Source organism: Tupaia chinensis, unplaced genomic scaffold, assembly GCF_000334495.1.
Source record: "Tupaia chinensis unplaced genomic scaffold, TupChi_1.0 Scaffold000570_1, whole genome shotgun sequence".
Classification (NCBI taxonomy): Eukaryota; Metazoa; Chordata; class Mammalia; order Scandentia; family Tupaiidae; genus Tupaia; species Tupaia belangeri.
The window spans coordinates 2,244,214-2,265,160 of record NW_006160084.1 but is presented as its reverse complement, the minus strand read 5'-3'; the positions used below and the strand labels follow the sequence as shown (position 1 = coordinate 2,265,160).

The following is a 20,947-nucleotide window of genomic DNA, read 5'->3' as shown; positions in this document are numbered from 1 at the left end:
CTTGAGGTATTTTTTCCCTCATATTTTTTTGGACGTAGCTTATATAGGCAGTGTCCACGTGCTCTAAGCATGTCAGTAAATACTCCCATTAGGACAGCGATTTAGAGAAGGTACCAGGACAGGCACACTGAAGTCCAGGTCACTCGATGAAGGGTGAAATACGGCAGCATGGCTGGGAGACACACACACTCTTCCCAAGACTTTATATCAATGAAAAATGATCATTGCCATCTCTAAAGAGCCCTTTTTTTTTTTTTGGAGAGGTTTTTGCTATAAGACACATGCGCTCGCCTGAAAGAGAGAGAGAGACAGACAGAAAGCGAGAAATCACCCCCCAGGGGGGATGGCCACGCCGCAATCCCTTCTCCTCCATTCTCCTCTTGGGATCTTGGGCACTCACGCACATGCACCCGGCATGAGTTTTAAGCCACTGGGTCCGGGATGCGAACTATGTGGGAGTCCAGCGACATAGCCATTACGCTAACTGCTGGTTCCCAAGATCCCTTTTTAAAAGCACTGTGGGTATGAAATTCAGATGCTAGAAAAACTAAATCAAATTTCAGAGTGCCCTCTACCCTCCAATTATGCTGACAGATACCGTTGTTGGTCACTGAGGTGCCAATGCAAGCTAACTGCTCCAGGTCCTATTTCCCATTCCTCGCACCCCGATCATCCTACAATAAGACGGTGGTCAGGAATTCAGAAAAAAACATGTAGACAAGTGGGTACTGTAGGAGCGGACGGCACTGCAGATGTCAAACTGGTTGGTTCCCTTCGAGTGCACCAGGGCGTCAACAAACTCACTGGCAAGAGGAGAGTGTCCTGCCACTGCAGCCTTGCTGATCCCGTCCTTTGCAATGATGCAGTTTGTGTGTGGGTTTTTTTTTTGTTTGTTTTTGGTCTTAACACTTTTTACCTGGGAAAGGAGGCTGCTACCAGTCGTCATAGCAATTCTCCGCCATCACCTGCCCACAGGGACCTCACGGCCTCATGGCCTCCGCCTGCCTTGCGCCATTCACATTCAGCACGGGCAGCCACGGCCCATCGCGGCACTCCGTTATACGTGCACTCATTATTCTGCCGTCTGCTGCTATAATGCTCCTATTAATTTTCCTTTTGATATTTTAAGAGCAATCTATAAATCATGCCGCCTTTCATCTGCGCCATCATTAATGCTCGGTAATAATGCTGCGGCGTCACCAACACGGTTCGGTTTATCGCACAACCAAGTAAACAAGAGGCTTTGACTTCCCTCCAGGTTCGGCATGTCCGAAAGTTGAACCAACTGCAAACTTTTTCATAGATACGCATGCGGATCGTAAGAGAAACGAGACAGTGTGGCTGAAACAACGCCCGACACGCAAAGCCCAGGGGGTGGGGGAAAAGCACCTGGCTCCTTTTATTGCCGTTGTGTCCTTGTAGGGCTAGAGGAGCAGACTGCCTGGGTGGGAAAGTTAGTACATGGTCCTTTGGGGCAATGACCAAGATAGACGTTTCTAGAAGTGCAGAATTCTACCTGCTCTAGGAAATGAGAAAAGATAGAAAAGGGGGGCTCAGAGAAGGGTCAGTGTGCACAGAGCACAGGGAGACTGGGGTCTGAAGGCTCAGACCGTTGGGTGGCTGATACTCACACAGCTTGCATAGGGGATCTGCCCGGACTGCTGTCGCTCTCGTTGCTGTTGGTATGCTCCATTGCCCCGTTCAGCTCTTCCCGGATGGCGCTGGCCAAGTTGCCCAGAGTGGGGTTTCCCATGGAAGCAGTAGTGTATAGAGGTATACTGTTCTCAGCCATCGAAGCCTGCCGTCAACCGAGAGAAGACTTATGAGGACACAGGGTATGAAGGCAAACCGTGACCATCGGTTTAGGGTGGTGGTCGCGTGGTTGGTAAACTACGAGTTTCTAACAGATGTAGATGCGTTTTGCTTTAAAAGTGACTTGTGGCACATGTCTCACGCTGGGTTTTGGAAGAGAACAAGGGAGACTAAGGCACTCCTGGGGAAGGACTCAATCTGGTCCTGCTTGGTACAGTCACATGGTTTAGGCAAGGCTGTCTAATATGAGGTTTCTATCTGATGTGTTTTTTCAAGAGGAACTGAATATTTCCAGATCACAGTGAGATATAATGGAATTTTCATTTCTTTATCCATTTTGATGACTTCAGTATTGGATATCAGAGATCTGATGAGATTATTCTGGCTGCACTGTTCAAATTTATGAGAACTTCCATAAACATTGACCTCTTAGATCCTATAGAAAAGGAAGAGATTATAGAATTGGAATCAATTTTTTTCTCCCCACCCCCATCATTTCCGTTTTAATGGTTTGGGAATCTGTTTAGTATAGTTTGAGATAACCACTTGAAGGGAACACCACACCGTCTTTCAGACTCAGACCAATCACCTGGGGTTTTAGGACAGACAGAAGAAGAATGTGTGGCCAGAGGAAGCTCTAAATCATATTTCTTTTCAGTACCTAAGTATATCGATATTAAAGGTGACAAAGTCATTCCACATGAGTGTCAGCAAAAAAGCGTGAAAATGAGGGATGGGGAGGGAGGAGGGAACCCTAAACTTTGCAGTGGGATAGTGTTCACTTCCTGTCCTATGGCATTGGAAAAAAATGGCCACCCGGACTGAAGTATCCATAGTTGCTAGGGTTGGAGAGTGACAACGACCCAGTGACTTTTCATTTGATGAAAGAAGACAGACTTTCAAAAACTGGCAGCTGTACTCAGACCGCGATTTATCAAACTGGTCCTTGTGCAGCCTGTTCGATGCCGGGTTTGTCATCCTAATGCGAAAGAGCCAATCGCAAGACTATCTGGCACAGTGACTTCAACTGGCCAATCACCCAAGAGTCCAAACTATTCTTCCAACCTTGGCTTTAAGGTAAGAGCCTAACGTGAAGAAAGGGTACAGAGCTGGGCTGCAGGAAATCTGCCTGCTGATGTGACAATGACAGCCTTGGTGTATGAACCCCGAAGCCAGAAAGGCTACGCCACAGCTGCTGCTTTCTTCTTGTCTGAATTTTCCTCTAATGGGGCAGGGTGGGGTTGGGAGGGGAATCCTGCTTTTAATTTCCAAGTGTGGCGAGCTCATTTTGATGAATGGCCAATCAGAGCATCCCCCATGCTCCAACAGTCTGTCAAATAATGTGCATCGAGTACTTTTTTGACCGGATCTCTTGCAATACTAATGAAGTTTTTCTGTCCTGCTCTTTTTTGGCAGAGCAGGTGTCGCTACCGTTATCTTGGAAACCACAGCTGGACAAGCATCTTAACTGCTTTTCCATTCAACACCATGGTGGGTCACACCTCTCTTAGTCTTAGAAGTCCTGCTGGGCCCGTCAATCTCTTTCTACTGGAATACGACGAGATCAGCTCGTGTTACAAGGTAACTTCATGATCGAACGGAATAGTGTAATGTGACAAGAATGGTCAGTGACCAGCATAGGTCATTTGCTAGCTAGACAGTCTATTGGGTTGTCGGAAAAGTCATGATGCACTTTTGCATAGGAAAGCATGTCATGACTTTGCTAATGACCCAAGAGTAGTTTCTCCAGCACAATATTGAGACACAAAGACAAAAGTCAAAGGCTTCTAAAACTGTGCTCATCAGGACAATCTGGTCCTCTCAGAGACGGGGCAGCCATCTGGGGATGAGCATGTGCAGTCTGTGGTTCTTTAGGGCTATTTCTCATTGGGACTGGACCACAGGACGTAAGCGGAGGAGCCGAGAGCTGCAATGGCGAAGGGCACCCAAAGGTACGTGTGTTGATCCCTTGGTATAAGACCAGTCTTGATCCTTTTTTTTTCTTTAAAAAAAAAAGGCAAATGGGCTGCAAAGAGACCCCACAGAGTCTCTGGCCACGGAAAAGTCATGATGCACTTTTGCATAGGAAAGCATGTCATGACTTTGCTAATGACCCAAGAGTAGTTTCTCCAGCACAATATTGAGACACAAAGACAAAAGTCAAAGGCTTCTAAAACTGTGCTCATCAGGACAATCTGGTCCTCTCAGAGACGGGGCAGCCATCTGGGGATGAGCATGTGCAGTCTGTGGTTCTTTAGGGCTATTTCTCATTGGGACTGGACCACAGGACGTAAGCGGAGGAGCCGAGAGCTGCAATGGCGAAGGGCACCCAAAGGTACGTGTGTTGATCCCTTGGTATAAGACCAGTCTTGATCCTTTTTTTTTCTTTAAAAAAAAAAAAAAAAAAAAAAAAGGCAAATGGGCTGCTTGCCTCCCCCACAGAGTCTCTGGCCACTCTCTGTTGAGCAAGTGATACACACAGCCTATTCAGGGTTGGAAGGAAGTATCACTGTTTACACCGAACACAGTGGCTCATTCGGGTAGTGGCTGGTATCCGCTTAGGAGCAGGTGCGTGGGAGTTTTTCTAACAGAGTTAATTATACAATGGTCCCGTGCAGAGTATGAGGTTTCCTACAGAGACAGCACCCTGGCCAGAAAGAAAGTGAAGGTGCTTAAGTAACTGTGCAGAAGTCCCTAAGTACCATCGTTCCTGGAACAGTATCCACTCTGAGATCCTCGGGGAAAAAGGCAGTCTATAAATATGAAGCTTTACGGTTACCCTTAGTTACTTCACTTTTTCAGCGCATAATGCAATCTGTCCCAAGTCCCATGTTTTATTTCTGTAGTGGATTCTGCTGTCCTATTTTATATATTGCATATCATGCATTATGTTGCTCTAGTAATTTTTTTAAAGATATTGTTCCACTATTTTTTTTTTTTTTTTGGTCTTGGAAAATCAAAACGGGCAATAATGGAAAAGGCGGGCCTGAGGTATAGCCTCTATTTAACTGGCACAGCAGAGAGCCGTCTTGGGCAACTGCGTGTCCATCAAGGGTCCACGTTCACAGAGGGGAGGTATTTGTCTCTATTTGTTCTGTCTCATTCTTGGAAAATAGGAGAGTTTGGGGATACTACGGGAAGCTGAAAAGTGGGCTGAGGATGGCCCAAACAAATGTTTTAATGATAAAACATGAATGTTTCTGTAATGATAAAGCATATTAACTGAAATCAGTTACACAGTTTAGAGCATCCAGAAGATGATTTTTTTTTTTTTTTTGCCTCTCTGCCTCATGAATGCAAAATGTGCTTGTAATTGTAACAGTATTCCAGATAGAACAGCCTTTAAATTCACACTTCACAAGACTCCAGGGAAAATAAGTTACTAATGAATGGTATTTACAGTGGCGGCATCTAAGCGCGCTTTCATTTACTCTTCTAAAGTTACTGTGTAAACTACAAGTAATTAAGAGAAACGCAGAAAGTAGTTTTTCCTATTAAAATTGGTTCAGGCTAAAAATAAGCAAATATAATTACTGAAATGCTAAGTTCAGTGAATTTGGCTTTGCACTGAAACTGTGTAAGAGGCATATCATCATCGGTTCTTGGGAACTGCTGCTCGAGGTCTGGGAAAACGGTCTCGTAGGACACTCAAGTAGGTTCTCGACCAGCGAGACCCAGGGCCTCTCCGTCCTCGTCCTGTTCCCATCGTGCCAATAGTCGTCACCATTTCTTAATTAGTGTCTGTTGATGCTCTCATTCCCTATTTCTTTGTTTTGAGAGATTTTTGCTATAGGGCGCACGTGCTCGCAGGAGAGAAAAAGACAGAACGCAAGAAATCAGTTTGGGGGGGAGGTGGGGATGGCCACGCCACAATCCCGTCTCATCTTGGGATCTTAGGCACGCATGCACATGCGCCTGCTGTGAGTTTTAAGCCACTAGGCCCTGGACTCCAGCCATAGTCGACTGTGTGGGAGTCCAGCGATGTAACCATTAACGCCATCTGCTGGTCTCCTGGTCCCTAAAATGTTAGGAGCCATTTATGTGGAACAGTCGTTTGGAAGAACACAAGCTGTTATAGGTATGTAAGAGCCAATTTTGGGGTGCTAGAGCTATCACAGAGGTCTGCATCAGATTGCACAAGTCAGTAGAGCAGATCCTGGGGCCTGTCATTTTCCACCAAGATGCCCACGTCTGAGCTCTTGATGGGGGACTTAAACCCTCAACCCAGGTATTTTCAAGAACTGTGCCTAGTGCAGTCCGTCGTTGTCAGAGAGGATTTTACTGTGTGATAACTGAGAAGTGCAGTCAGTGAAAGGCCCACTAAACGCCTGGGCTGCCCCAGTAGCCCCCTTTCAGGTGGTCGTCTCCCTCCTGCTGGAAGCTGGTGGCTTGTACCCACAGTCCCATCAATGAAGTGACAAGCCCTCCAGGAACCACCCTTCTCTGCAATTATTACGTAATCTTGAACACTCTGCTGGCAACCTAGAGAGTGTTATTGTTTAAACCCAAAGCGTGTCCTAAGTGAATCGACCCAGCTCCTCCCCTCCCCAGCCTCCCCGCAAGACCAAAAAAAGATGCTAAAGTCGACTGTAAAAGAAGACCCCGAAATACAAAGCTCTGCTTTCTCTTTAAACCCGTGAACAATAGAAGGTCATGTGACGAAGTGGCCTATCATCCAGCACATTAATAGCTGTGCTAGAGTAATTACACTTGTGGTATTTTTGCCTCAAGTGAAATTCTGAAATAAGAGGATGGAAATTATGATACTGCTGATAAATATTAATAAGTGAACTTTTAATTTTTTTGCCACAATATTCAAAATGCTAAGCATCCTGCTAATGCTGAAGCAGCCCGATGTGTTTGCCTCCAGGGAGCACGATGCTTTGTGCACTTAAGAAAAAAGTTTAACGGAATTAAAATTTAATATCTAATTAGAGCGAGGCTAATATATTTTGAAATGAGTGGGGGAGACACGGGCCGCGGCTGCCGGCTCAGGGTGGCCATTAATCTTACCTGTAAAGCGGCATTGAGAGGTGTGCAGTAGGCGTGGCTGCTCTGCATGTTCTTAATGAGGGAAGGGTTACTGTGAGAGAGACAGAGAGTCCGCGTTAAACGCCGTCAACCCCCGACGTCCTGGCTAAGTTTCGTTAGCAGCTGACTAGGATCCTTCCAATCAGAAAGGTCGCCCCCATCACCACACCCAAGAGAACGTAGGTCTTTTTCCCGGGCCCCTGCTTTTAGAAGGGCTCTGGCCTGTCTGCGCCGCTCTGGGGCTGAGACTGTGATTCAAGGAAGCCGGGTCTCTGATTCTGGCTTCGGTTACAACGGGCTCGGAGTACGCCATGCCCGGGCGAGACCTCGCGGCAAGTCTGGAACAGGGAGACTGACTCTGTCAGGAGGGCTGCGGCCCAGAGGCTGCCCTGGCGGGAGCAGGGACTGAACTCTAGATGACAGCAGGAAGATCTTCTCGGCGAGGTAATGCCAAAAGAAGATGGAGAAGAGGGCAGGACGTCCCTACGTCAGGCGCCGGGAGGAAGACCTCCTCGTACCACCGGATCGGGGCAGGTAGGGGGATATCGGAGGCTGTCTCCGTTCCCAGGCCAGGCGAGGCAGTTTAAGAAATTCTCTAGGCTAACAGAATACGAACACTGCCCCAACTAGTCAGGGGATACTGAGGGACAAGCGTGACTCCTGGCAGGAGTGTACTTATATTCGTCAGAAGCCCTCGGAGGAAGCGTACACGATGTCCTCCCTCAATTTGTTGCCTTATTCTCGGAACATGTCAGTCATCTGTTTCATTCCAAGGTCATTGGCCCCCTTAAATACCCATCATGAACTACCCCCCAATTTCCTTTCCACTTGGAGGAAGTCTGGGTCACGCAAAAGAGCTGCATTCTAGCTGGCAGATCGAAATACAACCGATATTGGCATTAAAGACGTCAAAAAAGCATTCTTCAAGGCACCGGTGTTCCAGAGAGAAACGAGAGCAATACATGTACAAATCACACGGCTGAGTTTCGTTGCAGAAAGCTGTGGCACTGCTACTCGGTGAAATGCACAACTACATGGGATGAGTCAACCATGCAAAGCCAAAGCAACAGCAGAAACAAAAAAACGAAAGCAAGTAAAGGCTCTTACTGTGCGCCAAGCTCGTCAAAGTTTTCATCGGGGCAGTATTTGCGAGGACGGCCTCGTTGAATATGGCGGCCACGTTTGAACTCTTCATCATCAACTGTCCAAAAGGACCCAAACTCATCCTCTACTCTGATAAAGCACTTATGCAGTGAGAGGTTGGTGCGAATGGCACCCTGGGATAGGAGCAGCAGCAAAGGAGATGAAGTGGCAACAAAAGGAGACGGGGTTGGGGGCAGAACAGACATCCAATACAGGGAACAGGAAAAAGAAAATAAAATGCAATAAGCATAAGCAAATGGTTTGTGAGGGTTAATATGCATTGCCACCTAAAAGCTACTAGCATGTGATGCAACAAAGACCAGCAAGCAGGGCAGGGGGACTGGTGGGTATACAAAACAGGAGGGATGAAATGCTTTTTTGCTTCCCTTAACTGAGACGACGTGAAACCAGTTCTCTGGTCTAACACCATCTAGCAGCCAAAGCCTCTACGTTATACTTGTTAGCGCAATCCGAGCTAGGCTAAGAAGTTCAAACATGGTGGACGTACCCACTGATCTTTTGTGGCCTTCGTTTTTGGAATTCTACTTCATCCACTGTCCATACTGCCCCTTTAACGTTTTCTACTCGCACAAAACACTTGTGAAGGCTAAGATTATGACGCACTGCATTCTGCAGCAAGTATAAAAGAGAGAACATTTACATTTTCTATGAGAAAAGACTCCAAAAACAGCAGTACATTCAGCCTAACAGTCCACATTTGTAAAACCATTCCCCGGAACGGCAGCTACCCACCCCCGTGGACGACCTTGTGGTGGGGAAGGGTGTCTTTTTCTAAAGTGAAAAGCAAAAACCAAGTTTAGGACTTTAGGGCACTTTGGCATTTTCGTCTAGTCTCTGGTAATATCTAACCGGCAGAGATATTTTGTAATATGCATAACAAGCCCAAAATAGGTTCCACAGTACAAATGTGAACATGTTGTTACTATGACTTCAAAATAGGGAAACATGTAAAACACAGAACTTTCCCTTTTAGACCATCTACTTCCCGTATTAAAAAAAAAAAAAAAAAAAAGTAGTTTTTCTTTTTCATACAAAATCAACAAATAGACACTCACATTTAAGCACACAGGCAAAATGTGTACAGCATTCCTGGTAAGGAAGCAAGGTTAAAAATTAGGCTGGAGAGAGTGAACCACACTCATAAGCTCTGTTTATAGTGGCATTAATCCATTCATGAGGGTAGGGCCCTCATTCTATTTTGAAACTATAAATGGTGAAAAGTTGGTTAATATTGTTCAAGCTGATGATGTTCTTGACTGGGTCTGGCTTTACAAAACTTACACGGGGTTTAGTAACAAGACTCCCACATTGGATTTTATCATTGAGAGGATCACCTCACACAGCCGACAGGATGGGGGCAGAACTGTCCCGCCTACAGAGGAGTATCCACGCTGAGCTCATACGCAGCAAGCTCTGCCTTACCTGAAAGCTCTCTCTCATGGCTAAGTACCTTCATGGAGTGGCTGCCAGAGGAACGCATGAGTGGAACTCTCAATGGCAAAATGACTGTACTCTGGCTGTTGCTAAGTTCCTGCAGGCACACCTTTCTTTAAGCTGAGACCCTTGACATCCGTCCAAAAGGAAGATCTCAACTCAAAGGTGAAGGCCTCTGCACATCTCACCTTCCCTTGGAGTTTCAGGACAACCCACAAACCTTACCAGGCACAGTAACAAGTGTGGCCACATGTCTTTAGGCCGGCCGGCTGGCACTTACTAATCCAGACTCGATAGTGGCCATGAGGCTATCAGAGGGATACAACTCGTGGACTTCAGCCTCTCTTCTCACACAGAATGAGCAGAGGACGCAACTGGAGCGTGAAGAGTTGATGTCCACATCACACCTCGTGTGCGCTCACTCACCTCCAGTAACACTGCTCTTGCTTAGACGCTCTGCACCCCTCTTTCTACCACCTGTAGTACGGACTGCCTACTGCCCAAACCATCCTTAATGGTGGCAAATCTTGGTACTTTGAGAGGTGTTTCAAATTTGGGAAACTCTCACTTGGTGAGAATTCAAGCTCCATGCTACTTCCTCTTCTGTGATACTTCAGAAGGTCATGAGACAACTTTCATGGGCTGGTGTGATGACCTGCTCCCAAGGACAATTCACAGAATACAGTCCCAAAGACTTTTTAAGTCATGTCAGCCTGACTGTGGTCATTGAAGATGCCCAGGGAAGGACGGACACCCCTGAATCAAAACACTTTGCTGGAGTTGTTTAAACAAACAAATAAAAAATCCGACACCCCTTTGGCAGGGCAATTTTCTTTGCCTGAGAATTGTAGGAAGGATTTTTGTCCCATACTGCATAGCAGCAGAGCATAACATGCTGAAGGCTTGCTGCTGTTTCCTGGACTAACACCGAGGCGGTCAAGACAGTCAAGTGTCCTGTAACCATCCATACAGAACAGGGAGTGCTTGGGTCGTCGGGAAAATCATGGCACTTTTTTTTTTTTTTTTTTTTTTTTTTTTTTTTTTTTTTTTTTTTTTTTTTTTTTTTTTTTTTTTTTTTTTTTTTTTTTTTTTTTTTTTTTGGCCTAGGGAAACATGTCAGGGCTTTCCCAACAACCTAATCCACACCTAACTGGGGAAGAAATCCCACACTACTCATAATCATTGGTGTTTCAAAATATGTATCAAAGCGGAAGTGAAAGAGCTAGTGTGCCACTTCTGATTTCTACCTGGCTGTCATCTGGAGCAGAAACCCACTAGAAATGAAGAGTGACTCTAAGGAGATGAGGTGAGTTGACCTAGCTCTCTTCTGTGAAAAGTGGACGTGGCCATTTCCCCCTTTACCAGAGACCACGGTACAAACAAGGACACAGAGAGAAAATGGTATGTATCGATGAGTCATTGAGTATGTGCTCTAGGTTGTGTATATTAATGACACTTTCTCCTGCAGTTGGCGCAAATGAAAAAGTTCCATCTGAAGAGCTGAGCTTCACTATTACCTTCGCACGTGGTCATTATTTTTAAACTTGATCATTTGCTATTTATACAAGGCAATTTGAAGAAAAGGTCTGCTTCATGCGTCTACTTCCTACATTTGTAAAAAGCATGTCTAGCTGAAGGAAAGAGGGTACTTTTTCCCCCCCACAGGTTTCTTAACACCCTGTATCCTAACGGAAAGGTAGATGTTCACAGCTCTGTCAATATTCCTTCTCTTTAAAACTACTGCTTCATGCAAGTTCTGTGTTTAAATGTGCTTTTGTTTGTCTCTCCTTCAAAACGAAGGGAAGGAGCCAGAAAGACTTTTCTTCCCAGCAAAGCAAGTTTTCCTTGCATCCCAGCATCCCGTAAAAAAAGTCCTATCATCTACTGACATGTAAATGTTTGCGTGAAATGTTTTTGAAAAGTTTTAGTGTTCGAAGATTGCAAGAGTTCCAGATAGGAACACTTTAAAGATACATATGTCACCATGGACTTGCCCACTTTCAGTTTCCTGGTGTGTGATATCCTGGCTTACCACGGGGCAAGTCCAAAGCGCTATGGAGAAAACACCAACGCAATCTGTGAGCCAGCTGCTGTACTGGGCATAAAATCGGTCACAGGTCGCCAAGCACTGGCGGGGACAGCTCACCCAGAGCTCTATCACTGGACTTGCTTTATAGCAAATGGTGTCACCAAAAGGTGCCATCGTTCAGAAGCTATGCTCCTCTATCAGGTGTCTGTGGACCTCCGAGGGACAACCTCTGTATCCCCAAACAAAGCAAAGCAGTGTGACGCTGCTCTCCTGTAACAGCCTCTCCCACTGCAGGGCTGGCACTGGCCCGGCACAGCTTTCGCCAATAACTGGCCTCATACGAGCCGTGCTTAAAAGACCTAATGGCATGTGGTTTGTTGGGGACCAACATCTCCCTTGTCCTCCACAGTCTAATCAGAGAGACACAGTTTTGCCCATTGGCCCATCCGATGCCAGTGTACTGGCTATGTCTTTGACCACAGCAGAAGTATGTTCCGGCCCACAATTTCTAGCGATGGGACACAATGTATCAGAATGATACCAATGCAGGTCCCTCATAGCACAACAGCTGCGCTTCATCAACACCCTCGGCCCTCGGAACACCAAGGGCCAGGACTCAACCGACCCAGGAGAAAGCGTACCTTCCACGTGGCGGCATTGCGTCGGAAGTAAGCGAACATTCGTGTGAACCAGTTATAGATTTCGTTTAGTGTTAGCTGCTTTTCTGGAGATTCGAGAATGGCCTGCGAAGCACAAAGTAAGCGAAGAAGATCATTTATGACCCAATCAGCAGAATCATCTTGGCGCAGTTTCTGGGATCTATAAAATAACTGTGATTCAGAGCTAAAAACCCTCAGAAAGGTTTCACAAAATGATCTAAGATTAATGGTTGTATTTAACAGTTCAATAGCAAAATTCAAAATGGAATTATCTAATTGTTTTGAGTTTTTATTTCTGTTTCCGTACAGAAATATTAATTTATTAGTCATTCATAAAGCAGAATCAAAGAGAAATGCAAAACATTTCACTAGCTGATTAAAGCTCAGTAATTATTTAGAGCTCAGATTAATTCTAGGGATCAGAGATTACTGTAGCTTGTGATAATTGACTTGCCATCTTTAAACAGGCTCATTTTCACTGTTGTGTGAAATGAATTTCCTAATAATCACATCGTATTGTAATACTTAATCAAAAGCAATTATGTTATATATTGCAGTTTTAAAAAACCTTATAGAAAAGGTTTTAGCATGCTTGCATACTAAACGGTTTTAAATCTACTTCATCAATATAATCTATCCATGTACACGCACACCTTTGGATCTAATTCCACATACCGTGTTATTTACTTACCTGCCTAATTAAAGATGCATATGTAAATGGTGGTCTAACTTCTGCGTTCTTATAAAATTCTTGGTTCTGCGCAATATCTGCTAAATAAGAATCATTGTCCTATTAATTATCACCTTTGAAACGGGGGCTGGCCTACAAGCACCGCACACTGCCTTCTCCGCCCGCGGCAGACAGGGAACAGCTACCTGAAGAAATGGGCACGTTGTACTTGTCTGAGTACCGCCTGCGGATGGGTCCCACCGTGTGCATGCTGGTGGTGGTGATGACGGAAGGGCCTTGGGTGACGGGCGTCAGGGGGGCGGTGGGGGTCGTCGGAGTATGAGGTAAGCTCTGCGGAGAAGCCTCCGATGTGGACTTGGAGAGTGTGACACTTGATACCAGATTCAGCTGTGGGGGAAAGAACACGTCTTAGAAGACCTTTGGAAAACTGAGCCACCAAGAAAGCCTCTCACATCCAGTTGGCAGGCGGTGCTAATGCAGGGAATGCCCCCCTCCAGTTATTTTTCTAGAAAGACAGGTTTATAACTGACTGAAACACAAGGCATGTTCCCAGTGAAAACGATTTCCTTAGTATGTAGTATAAGACGTCACTGGCAATGTTTGGTGAAACGGGTGTTTTCCAAAGTCTGCGACATGGGTACTTCACACGGCAACAGGTTGCCGGGCCTACTGGACCGAGATGGTTCGGAAATCACAAGTCTAGCTTTAATAGCCTACTGAGCCTCCTAAACCTCAAAGAGGGAGATGGAGACTTACACACCCGAGAAGATGGGAGATTTCAGACAACCAGCTGGGATACAATGCTATAGACCTCAACTGTCCAACAGAACTTTCTAACATGTGCTAGCACAACTGAACAGCTCTGTGTGTGTGTGTGTGTGTGTGTGTGTGTTTAAAAGAACTATTTACTTTTATTTTGCAACGTGGCCAGGGAGAGAGAAATAGAAAGGGAAAGTGAGCAAGCCACCACGTCCAGACGTGAACCACGGTCAGCCACATGAAAGTCCAGCACCTAAACCACCACACCACCTGCCAGAACCCCATCCCTTTTTTAAGAGAGATTTTTTTGCTATAGGGTGAATATGCTCACCAAAGAGACAGAGAACTCAAGAAATCACCCCACAGCAGGAAGAGCCATGCTGTAATCCCTTCTCCTCTCAGTATCTGGGGCACACACACATGCCCAATATGAGTTTCAAGCTACTGGGTCCAGGACTCAAACTGCAGTCGGCTATGTGGGAGTCCAGCGATGTAATCATTACGTCATCTGCTGGCCCTGAGCTGTTCAATTCTTACAAAACATTACGCATTCACTTCATCGTAATCATTGTACATGTAATGGCCCCTTGTGGCGAGTGGCTCCCACACTGGGACCTGTGTTACAGGGCTAGGCTACTCGGTTTCCCCTTGCACTTCACGGATGGAAGTGGATGTTGGGAAGCACTGCAAATACGTCGGGCCCGTGGCTCACACTGAGAAGCGTGGCACTGGTCCAGTGAACCATCATTTATTTCTGTCGTTTGGCAGGGATTAATCATTAAAAGGTTTGTGTATAATCTTCATTAAATTCTATCAAATACAGGACAGGGATCTATTAATTTTCAGAGAATATAGCATATGAGCCATCTGAAACTGTAAGACTTTTGTTAATTTTTTTTTTTTTTCACTTTTGAGCAGTCCCTGAAATGAAATACTATTTCAAGGTAAGGAAACAAATCTAATTTATTCCTAGTAGTATAGAGGAAAGTGAGAACTATTTTGAGATTTTCCACCTTACCTTCACCTCGAGGTGCTATTCTTGCAAATACTGGAGGGAACAGTCCCTTCCAAAATTTGTTAGATCAGAATATTATTTCAAATCTGGCAACGCTAAAAAACTTGGTAGTTTTCAGCATACACACACACACGCGCATATGTGTATATTTAAAACCAATTACAGAATTGCTATCTCAAATACACAGGGCTGCTCCCCAAATTCAAGACACTTCAGTGAAGTAGGCTTACTGGGTAACACTATCTTAGATTTTCTGCAGTAAATGATTCGAAATCTAGTTTGTTTCATCCTCGCTACAGTCATTCTAGAATATAAGGCATTATTTGTGGGATGTATTAAAAATGAGATTCCTCTGAGATCATAATCAAAGAACATATTAAAGGAGAGTTCTGGTGTGTTGAGAAGACTCAACCTTTATTCATACTCTGGTAATGAAAGCGGCCAGGAGACTCCTCTCTACTACGTTCAGGGGAGCTCCCTCAAAAAAAAAAAAGGACAGTGACTCTCAGGAACGACAACTACAACAAAATCTCACAGAAGAAATACTGACACATGAAAACGAAGTCTTGGAAACTGCATGTTGGGTTACAAGCTTCTAGTACTTTCCATCTTCATCTTGAAATGGTGACTCAGCACACATCAACCCCAATGCCCGAGAAGAGCAGGCTCCAGGGAATGGCCCTGGTTTCACAAACCCCGCTGCGGGCTGGGCAGATGCTGGTAGCTGCTTAGCAGTCGGGCCTGAAAGGACTTGTGAGCACGAAGCGCTCAGTTTTGAGTAGCAGCAAGGGATGGAGTAGGGGCGGGGCATGGGGGCTGAGAAGCCAAGGGAGAAGGGTCAGGGCTGACCTCTCCTCCGCCTCAGCCTTAATCACCGACCACGTCCAGGAACAGTACGTATAAGCATCAGCCCAAGCAAAGGGTCAAGGAAATTAGTGCACGAAAGGCGACGGCTCATAAATACACAGCTTTTATCATTCTGGCGCTGCGAAGCCTGAGAACATCAGATCGCTTTCAACAGTCTAGGCTCATATTGGTAAAAATGGAGTTGTTGTTTTGGTTTTGAATTTGCCACAGTGCCTGTGCACTCAGAGGCGGTCAGGGTAGAAGTGAGAAAGTAACCTTCTTATCCTGGTAAGAAATGCCCACACCACTCCTCCAACCCTCCTTTTGAGATGTCAGCGTGATTCTAAAGATGCCGGGTCCAGGACTCGACCCACACAGTAAGCCATGTGGAATCCAGCTGTCTTAACCACTGTACTACAGGCTGGCTTGAGTAAAAGAGTCACATTTTAAAACACCTGCCACTGTGTAGTTTAATTCTCAAACCGCCCATTTAATATCGGCAGTGATCTTACTCATTTTACAGATAAGCAAACTAAGGCTTGGCTTGGGGAGCTGAAGTGACTTGCCGAAACACCGATCCAAACCCACAGGCAAACCGCACGCTTATCTGATTCCAGACCTTTTGCATAATCATCTTATGCGTCCTTAATGGGAAAAATAAACACAAACCAGTTCCCTTTTTGTTTTGTTTGTTTGGGGGTACGCTCATTTCGGAGAGGATTCAGTCTGTTCTTAGGTTTCTGCCATAGGCACGTGCACCTGCTAGGAATAGACAGAGGGGGGCAAAGTAAGGAATCAGTCCCAGAGGGGTGGCCATGCCGCAATCCCTTCACTTCCTTTCTCCTCCTGGGATTTTGGGCAGACACATGCCTGGAATCAATTTCAAGCCACCATGTCCGGGACTATAACCACAAAACCATTCTGAGCACTCTCTCGACTTTTTGGCTTTTCTTTTAAGCTTAAGAACATTACCCGAAACACTGCGACTTTCTTAATCCCATAATGAACATTCCAAGCAGAAATATCCTCATGAAATATGCATGTTCCTTTCCACACAAGATCACCAAATCCACTGGGTTCCAGTTTCACTGTCAAAAACCAGAGCTCGTGAACACATTGAGCAAGTACGAGCCCTTCTCCCTGGGCGCTCACATCCATGACGAGACAGCCTGCACAGTGCAGTGTCATCCAACTGGGGACGATTAGGGACTCTCGCAGCTCTTACAAAGGTCGGAACTCTTTCTACCAAGAAACGGCCACGAGGAAACATCAAATGCCAGCTTGGCGCGATCCGCAAAGACTGAGCTGCAGGTAGGGTTTTCTGGAGGCTTCGGAACATAGACAGCAAGTGGGATGGAAGACCGCGCCGGCAGAGAGCAGAGAGGGGGCTCCCCAGGCTTGACAAATGACACCGTGATTCACACCCACTGCTGGGCTGTCTCTAATAAGCCACAGAGGAAGCAGCCAATCTCAGCTAATTACCAGATAAAAATGTATTGTAAGGACTCTAATTAGGAGACGCGGATGGAGGTGATCTAATGATTAAATGCTGCATCGGAGTGACCCCACCATCGATGTGCAGTGGTGCAAGATGTCACTGGAATATTTTGTAGAAACAGTCATTTTATTTCGAAGAGGGGAGGCAGTCCTATTTGTAACGACGGCTATGAGGTAAACTAATTAAAAGACAGTTCCGAGAGGAAGAGGGTGGCTGAGAGCAGCTGTGGCCATTCCAAACCCAAGTGCCAAGTCTCAATAGAGGAGCCGCAGTCAAGTGGAAAATTTCTGCCTGACCTCTGCCCCTGCTATTAATTTGCAGGAAAACTAATGACACATATACATATTCCCACAAAATTGTTCTAATTGCTAATTTGCCAAAGGAGCCCGGATTCCAAATTAAACATGACTGTAGCCTGTGAGGGGCGGACAAGAAGCTGTCCACTCCAAACAGCCGGGGCTCTGCTCACAACGTCACCTGGAGGCTGAACCAACAAGTTCACGAAATGTCGACCTTGTCAACCGCTAGAGAAGTTTCTTAACTTTTACACTCTTGTTTGATGATCACGTGCCTGTCTTGGAGAGAAGGTATCTTCGATGGAAAAGGTCATGGGGGTGGGAGGAGAGAGAGAGAGAAAGAGAGAGAGGGAGGGAGGGAGGGAGGGAGGGGGAGACTCAAAACAGGCTCTGTCTTCCAACCAAACCTGCTCTTTTAATTAAGTTCTCTCTGGAAAAAAATAAATAAATAAGAGGACCCAAAAAAAAATTAATTACGGACTAAGAACAGAAGAGAACACATCAGGAACGGTGTGGGTTTTGCTGTAATCTTGAAATATTCATCTTAATTGTAAACTATTAAATCTTAATATAATCATCAATTAGAAATGAAAGCATATGTGTTTCGTGTTTCTGATTGTAGTTAAGGTTTTCAAAGATAATTTTTTCCGGGGCATGGAACAGGAAGGGATTGGACTGGGAGGGTTGCTTTTCCTGATAGAAAGCCTTTTTTTTTTTTTTCCCTTATTGTGTTCACTTTCTATTTAAAAAGAAGTTGCTATGTTTAGAAAAGTTAGTAACTCTGATATTTTCTACATGGCAAGTTTCCATCATGTGATGATTTCAGCAAAGATAATCTCTTTGAAACTCCAGCCAAAAGTTACATTCTCGTGTCACTCAAAATTGCTGGAGGGCTCTATTTTTTAAACGGATGGGTGTTCTCAAGCATCATCTCCTCCCTCCATTTGGTTACAGAAGGACTACCCTGGAAATAGAAAGCCATCGAAACGATCCGAAGTCCATCAGCTCCCGAGAGTTTGCCCTGTCCTTCTGTAAAAAAATGAAGCTTTGCTCTTTCAACAGGCATCTCCCCGCTCATTTAAAGATGATGAGTCACTCGTATTTTTCACAAATAAACAAACCGCTGATGTAAACCCGGGACAGAGACAGACTTGTTGAGAGTATTCCCATCAGAACTCATTTTTGTTTTTGTTTGTGCTCTTGCCTCATAGGAAAACAGAGTCTGAGAACAAAAGACAAACCTGAAACCTAAACGCCAAGGGACACACCGTGGCGGGGACTCGGAGCTCACAGAACCCGTTCTGCCGTGGGGTGTACCGGCCGGAGCAGGCGCCGGCTCCAGCCAGTGCTGGCGTGAATCACCTGGGTCCAGAGCTGGCCCTTCTGGGTCTGCAGGGATGTAGCAGACCACGGGGAGGGCAGGGTGGTAGGCGGCAAGCCTTTGCTTTCCTTTGCCGTCTCAGCCGGGCCCTGGGGTAGGTGGTGCTCGCAGACAGCGGTGACTTAGGTGGCGGTGTCCCCAGTGGTGGTCCTCAACAACCACCAAACGGGAGGACTGACTGCAAACCAGTCCATAAACCAGTTGTTATGTTTTGTGCTTGAGAATCCCTTTTTACGATGGTCTAATAATACATCTCTAGCTCTCAAAGCAAGGCCCCAGCAATTCGAAAGCTCAGCCATTCCACAAAGAGTTAAAAGAAAAACAAAACAAAACAAAAACACCTTTTTTCAGAGGGGTACACTTTGTTTTTCTAGTAGCTGAAAACTATTTCAAAACAGCCCTGACTGCCATGGTCATAGCAACAGATAACGTGCCAAAAGGAAAATCTACCACTGTGTCTCACTCCCAATATCCCAGTTCCTGGGCGTATTTTAGAACATTTCCATAAGGAAGGGCAGACGACCTGCTCTGTAATTACATCCCACCGAATCCGGAGGAAAGCGGTTTTTCCAGGGCCAGGACTCCCTCACTGCGGTGCGGGAATACCCTACAGCCATGCCTCCTCTCCCGTCTGCGGGATTCTACGTTAGGGCTTCTGGCGTTTCCCTGACTAATCATGGTGTAGTGTCTTTTTAAGAAATCTTTAACAACTTAATAAAGTCATGACACAGACATGTTTCTTGTTGTTGTTTTGTCCTCTGCATTACGCCGCCACCCCCTCCCCAGGGACACGTCTCAGCAGATTCTCCATGGAGTGAGCAGGGAGCCATTAACCTCCACCCCGTACATGGGGTGTTTACTGCAGAAGGCTACTGAGTTTGCAACAAAGACAGTATCAGTCATTTTCTTGAAGGCCCTTTCCTATTGTGTTTTCTTTTCTTTGGTTTTGCTTTGGTTTAGAGAGGAATATTTGAGAACTTAAAATATAGCCTATCTGTTCATTCTACAGATAGGTCCAAAATTACTTCTCCACACCCATGTGCCCAACTTGCTAGGACTCATAGGTGCTCTGGTACACTTTCTTTTAAACTGCCAGAGAGCATGTACTTACCAGCGGAAGACAGAGAACTCCCCCAAAAGACGTGGTCATACCACCATCGCACCTCCCCATCTCTGTGGCATTCCGGCCACGTGTACACACACACTCACCGTCTTATTCAAGCACGAGGGTTAGGTTTCAAGTCACAGCTGGCTGTGTGGGACCGTCTCCCTTGACCACGGGCTGGCCCTGTTCTGATCAACTCTGACATGTCCTTTTTCATGCAGGGCCCAGCCTTAGGGAAATTGAGGGGATGAAAAGTGCATCTGGGCAGATGTTGGCCCTTCCTTCCCTACCACTACAATGACCCTCATTAACTGCCCTCCTCTTTGGCTCCCTTCCTTAGACACACCGGAAGTGCACACAGCTCTCACCTAAGGCACGATCCGTGAGGCCGACTTCTTACCACTCCTCCCTACTCATCTTTAGGTTTCAACTGCGATGTCACCTCCCACAGGCTTCCTCAATCCCTCTGCTCTAGGCCCACTGTCCTACTCACACGGGCACAATGCATGCGGTCAGTGTGTGTGAGTGCGTGTGTCAGTTGGTCCCGTAAGACTTCCAACACTTTAGCGGCAGCGAAGGGCCCCTCTGTGACTACTCCGCTCAGCACAGAACGTGCTCAGTACATAACTGTTGGCGAGGGAGTTTGATTTCAAGAGCAGGAGTTCTCTTTCTAAAGATAACATGTACTTTGGGTCTTGGGTATGATTCCGAGAAACAAGGTTTTCTGAGGTTTCAATGATAGAATGACACACAAGGAGAATGCCACCGAGGGGGTCCAAGGCATCGGAGGACTGGGAACTCCTGTGCCTCTCATCCAGGCAACCGTGCCTTCCCGGGGTGGGTGGAGCCCAGATCCACATCGAAAACCATCTAAAAACACCATCCAAGACGAGCAAACCCTCTATCTAGACATGAGGATGAGTGCCACAACAGGCTCCAGGAAATGTACCCGTGAAACGAGAGATGAACAACCCGAGAACACTCTGCCAGCTTTTCTGATGCTACGAAATGGGGACCGGCTGGATGACTGGATACAACAAATGACACTAACACCCAAATGGCACTTAGTGAAAAGCAACATTTACAGCAAAGCATTCTATCACTTAGTGACTAAGAATTTTTAAATAAACACGCGGTTGCTTTTAAACAGAAATGGAACAAGAAAAAAAAAAAAAAAAATGCATGAACTTACTGGGGAGGGCGAAACACACAAGTCCCCATCTATGG

General features: G+C 45.9%; 1 protein-coding gene across 1 annotated transcript in view; it reads right to left on the bottom strand.

Annotated features, from left to right (window-relative positions):
- The window catches only part of FOXP1 (forkhead box P1), a 759,404-nt gene that overhangs the window by 7,371 nt on the left and 731,086 nt on the right, over positions 1-20,947 (bottom strand). The window contains exons 16-21 of the mRNA XM_006158051.3: positions 13,006-13,207; positions 12,821-12,900; positions 12,112-12,213; positions 7,951-8,120; positions 6,826-6,895; positions 1,632-1,798 (exon numbers count right to left, since the gene is read on the bottom strand). Coding sequence (XP_006158113.1) covers positions 1,632-1,798; positions 6,826-6,895; positions 7,951-8,120; positions 12,112-12,213; positions 12,821-12,900; positions 13,006-13,207 — 791 coding nt within the window. The remainder of the gene's footprint in view (positions 1-1,631; positions 1,799-6,825; positions 6,896-7,950; positions 8,121-12,111; positions 12,214-12,820; positions 12,901-13,005; positions 13,208-20,947) is intronic.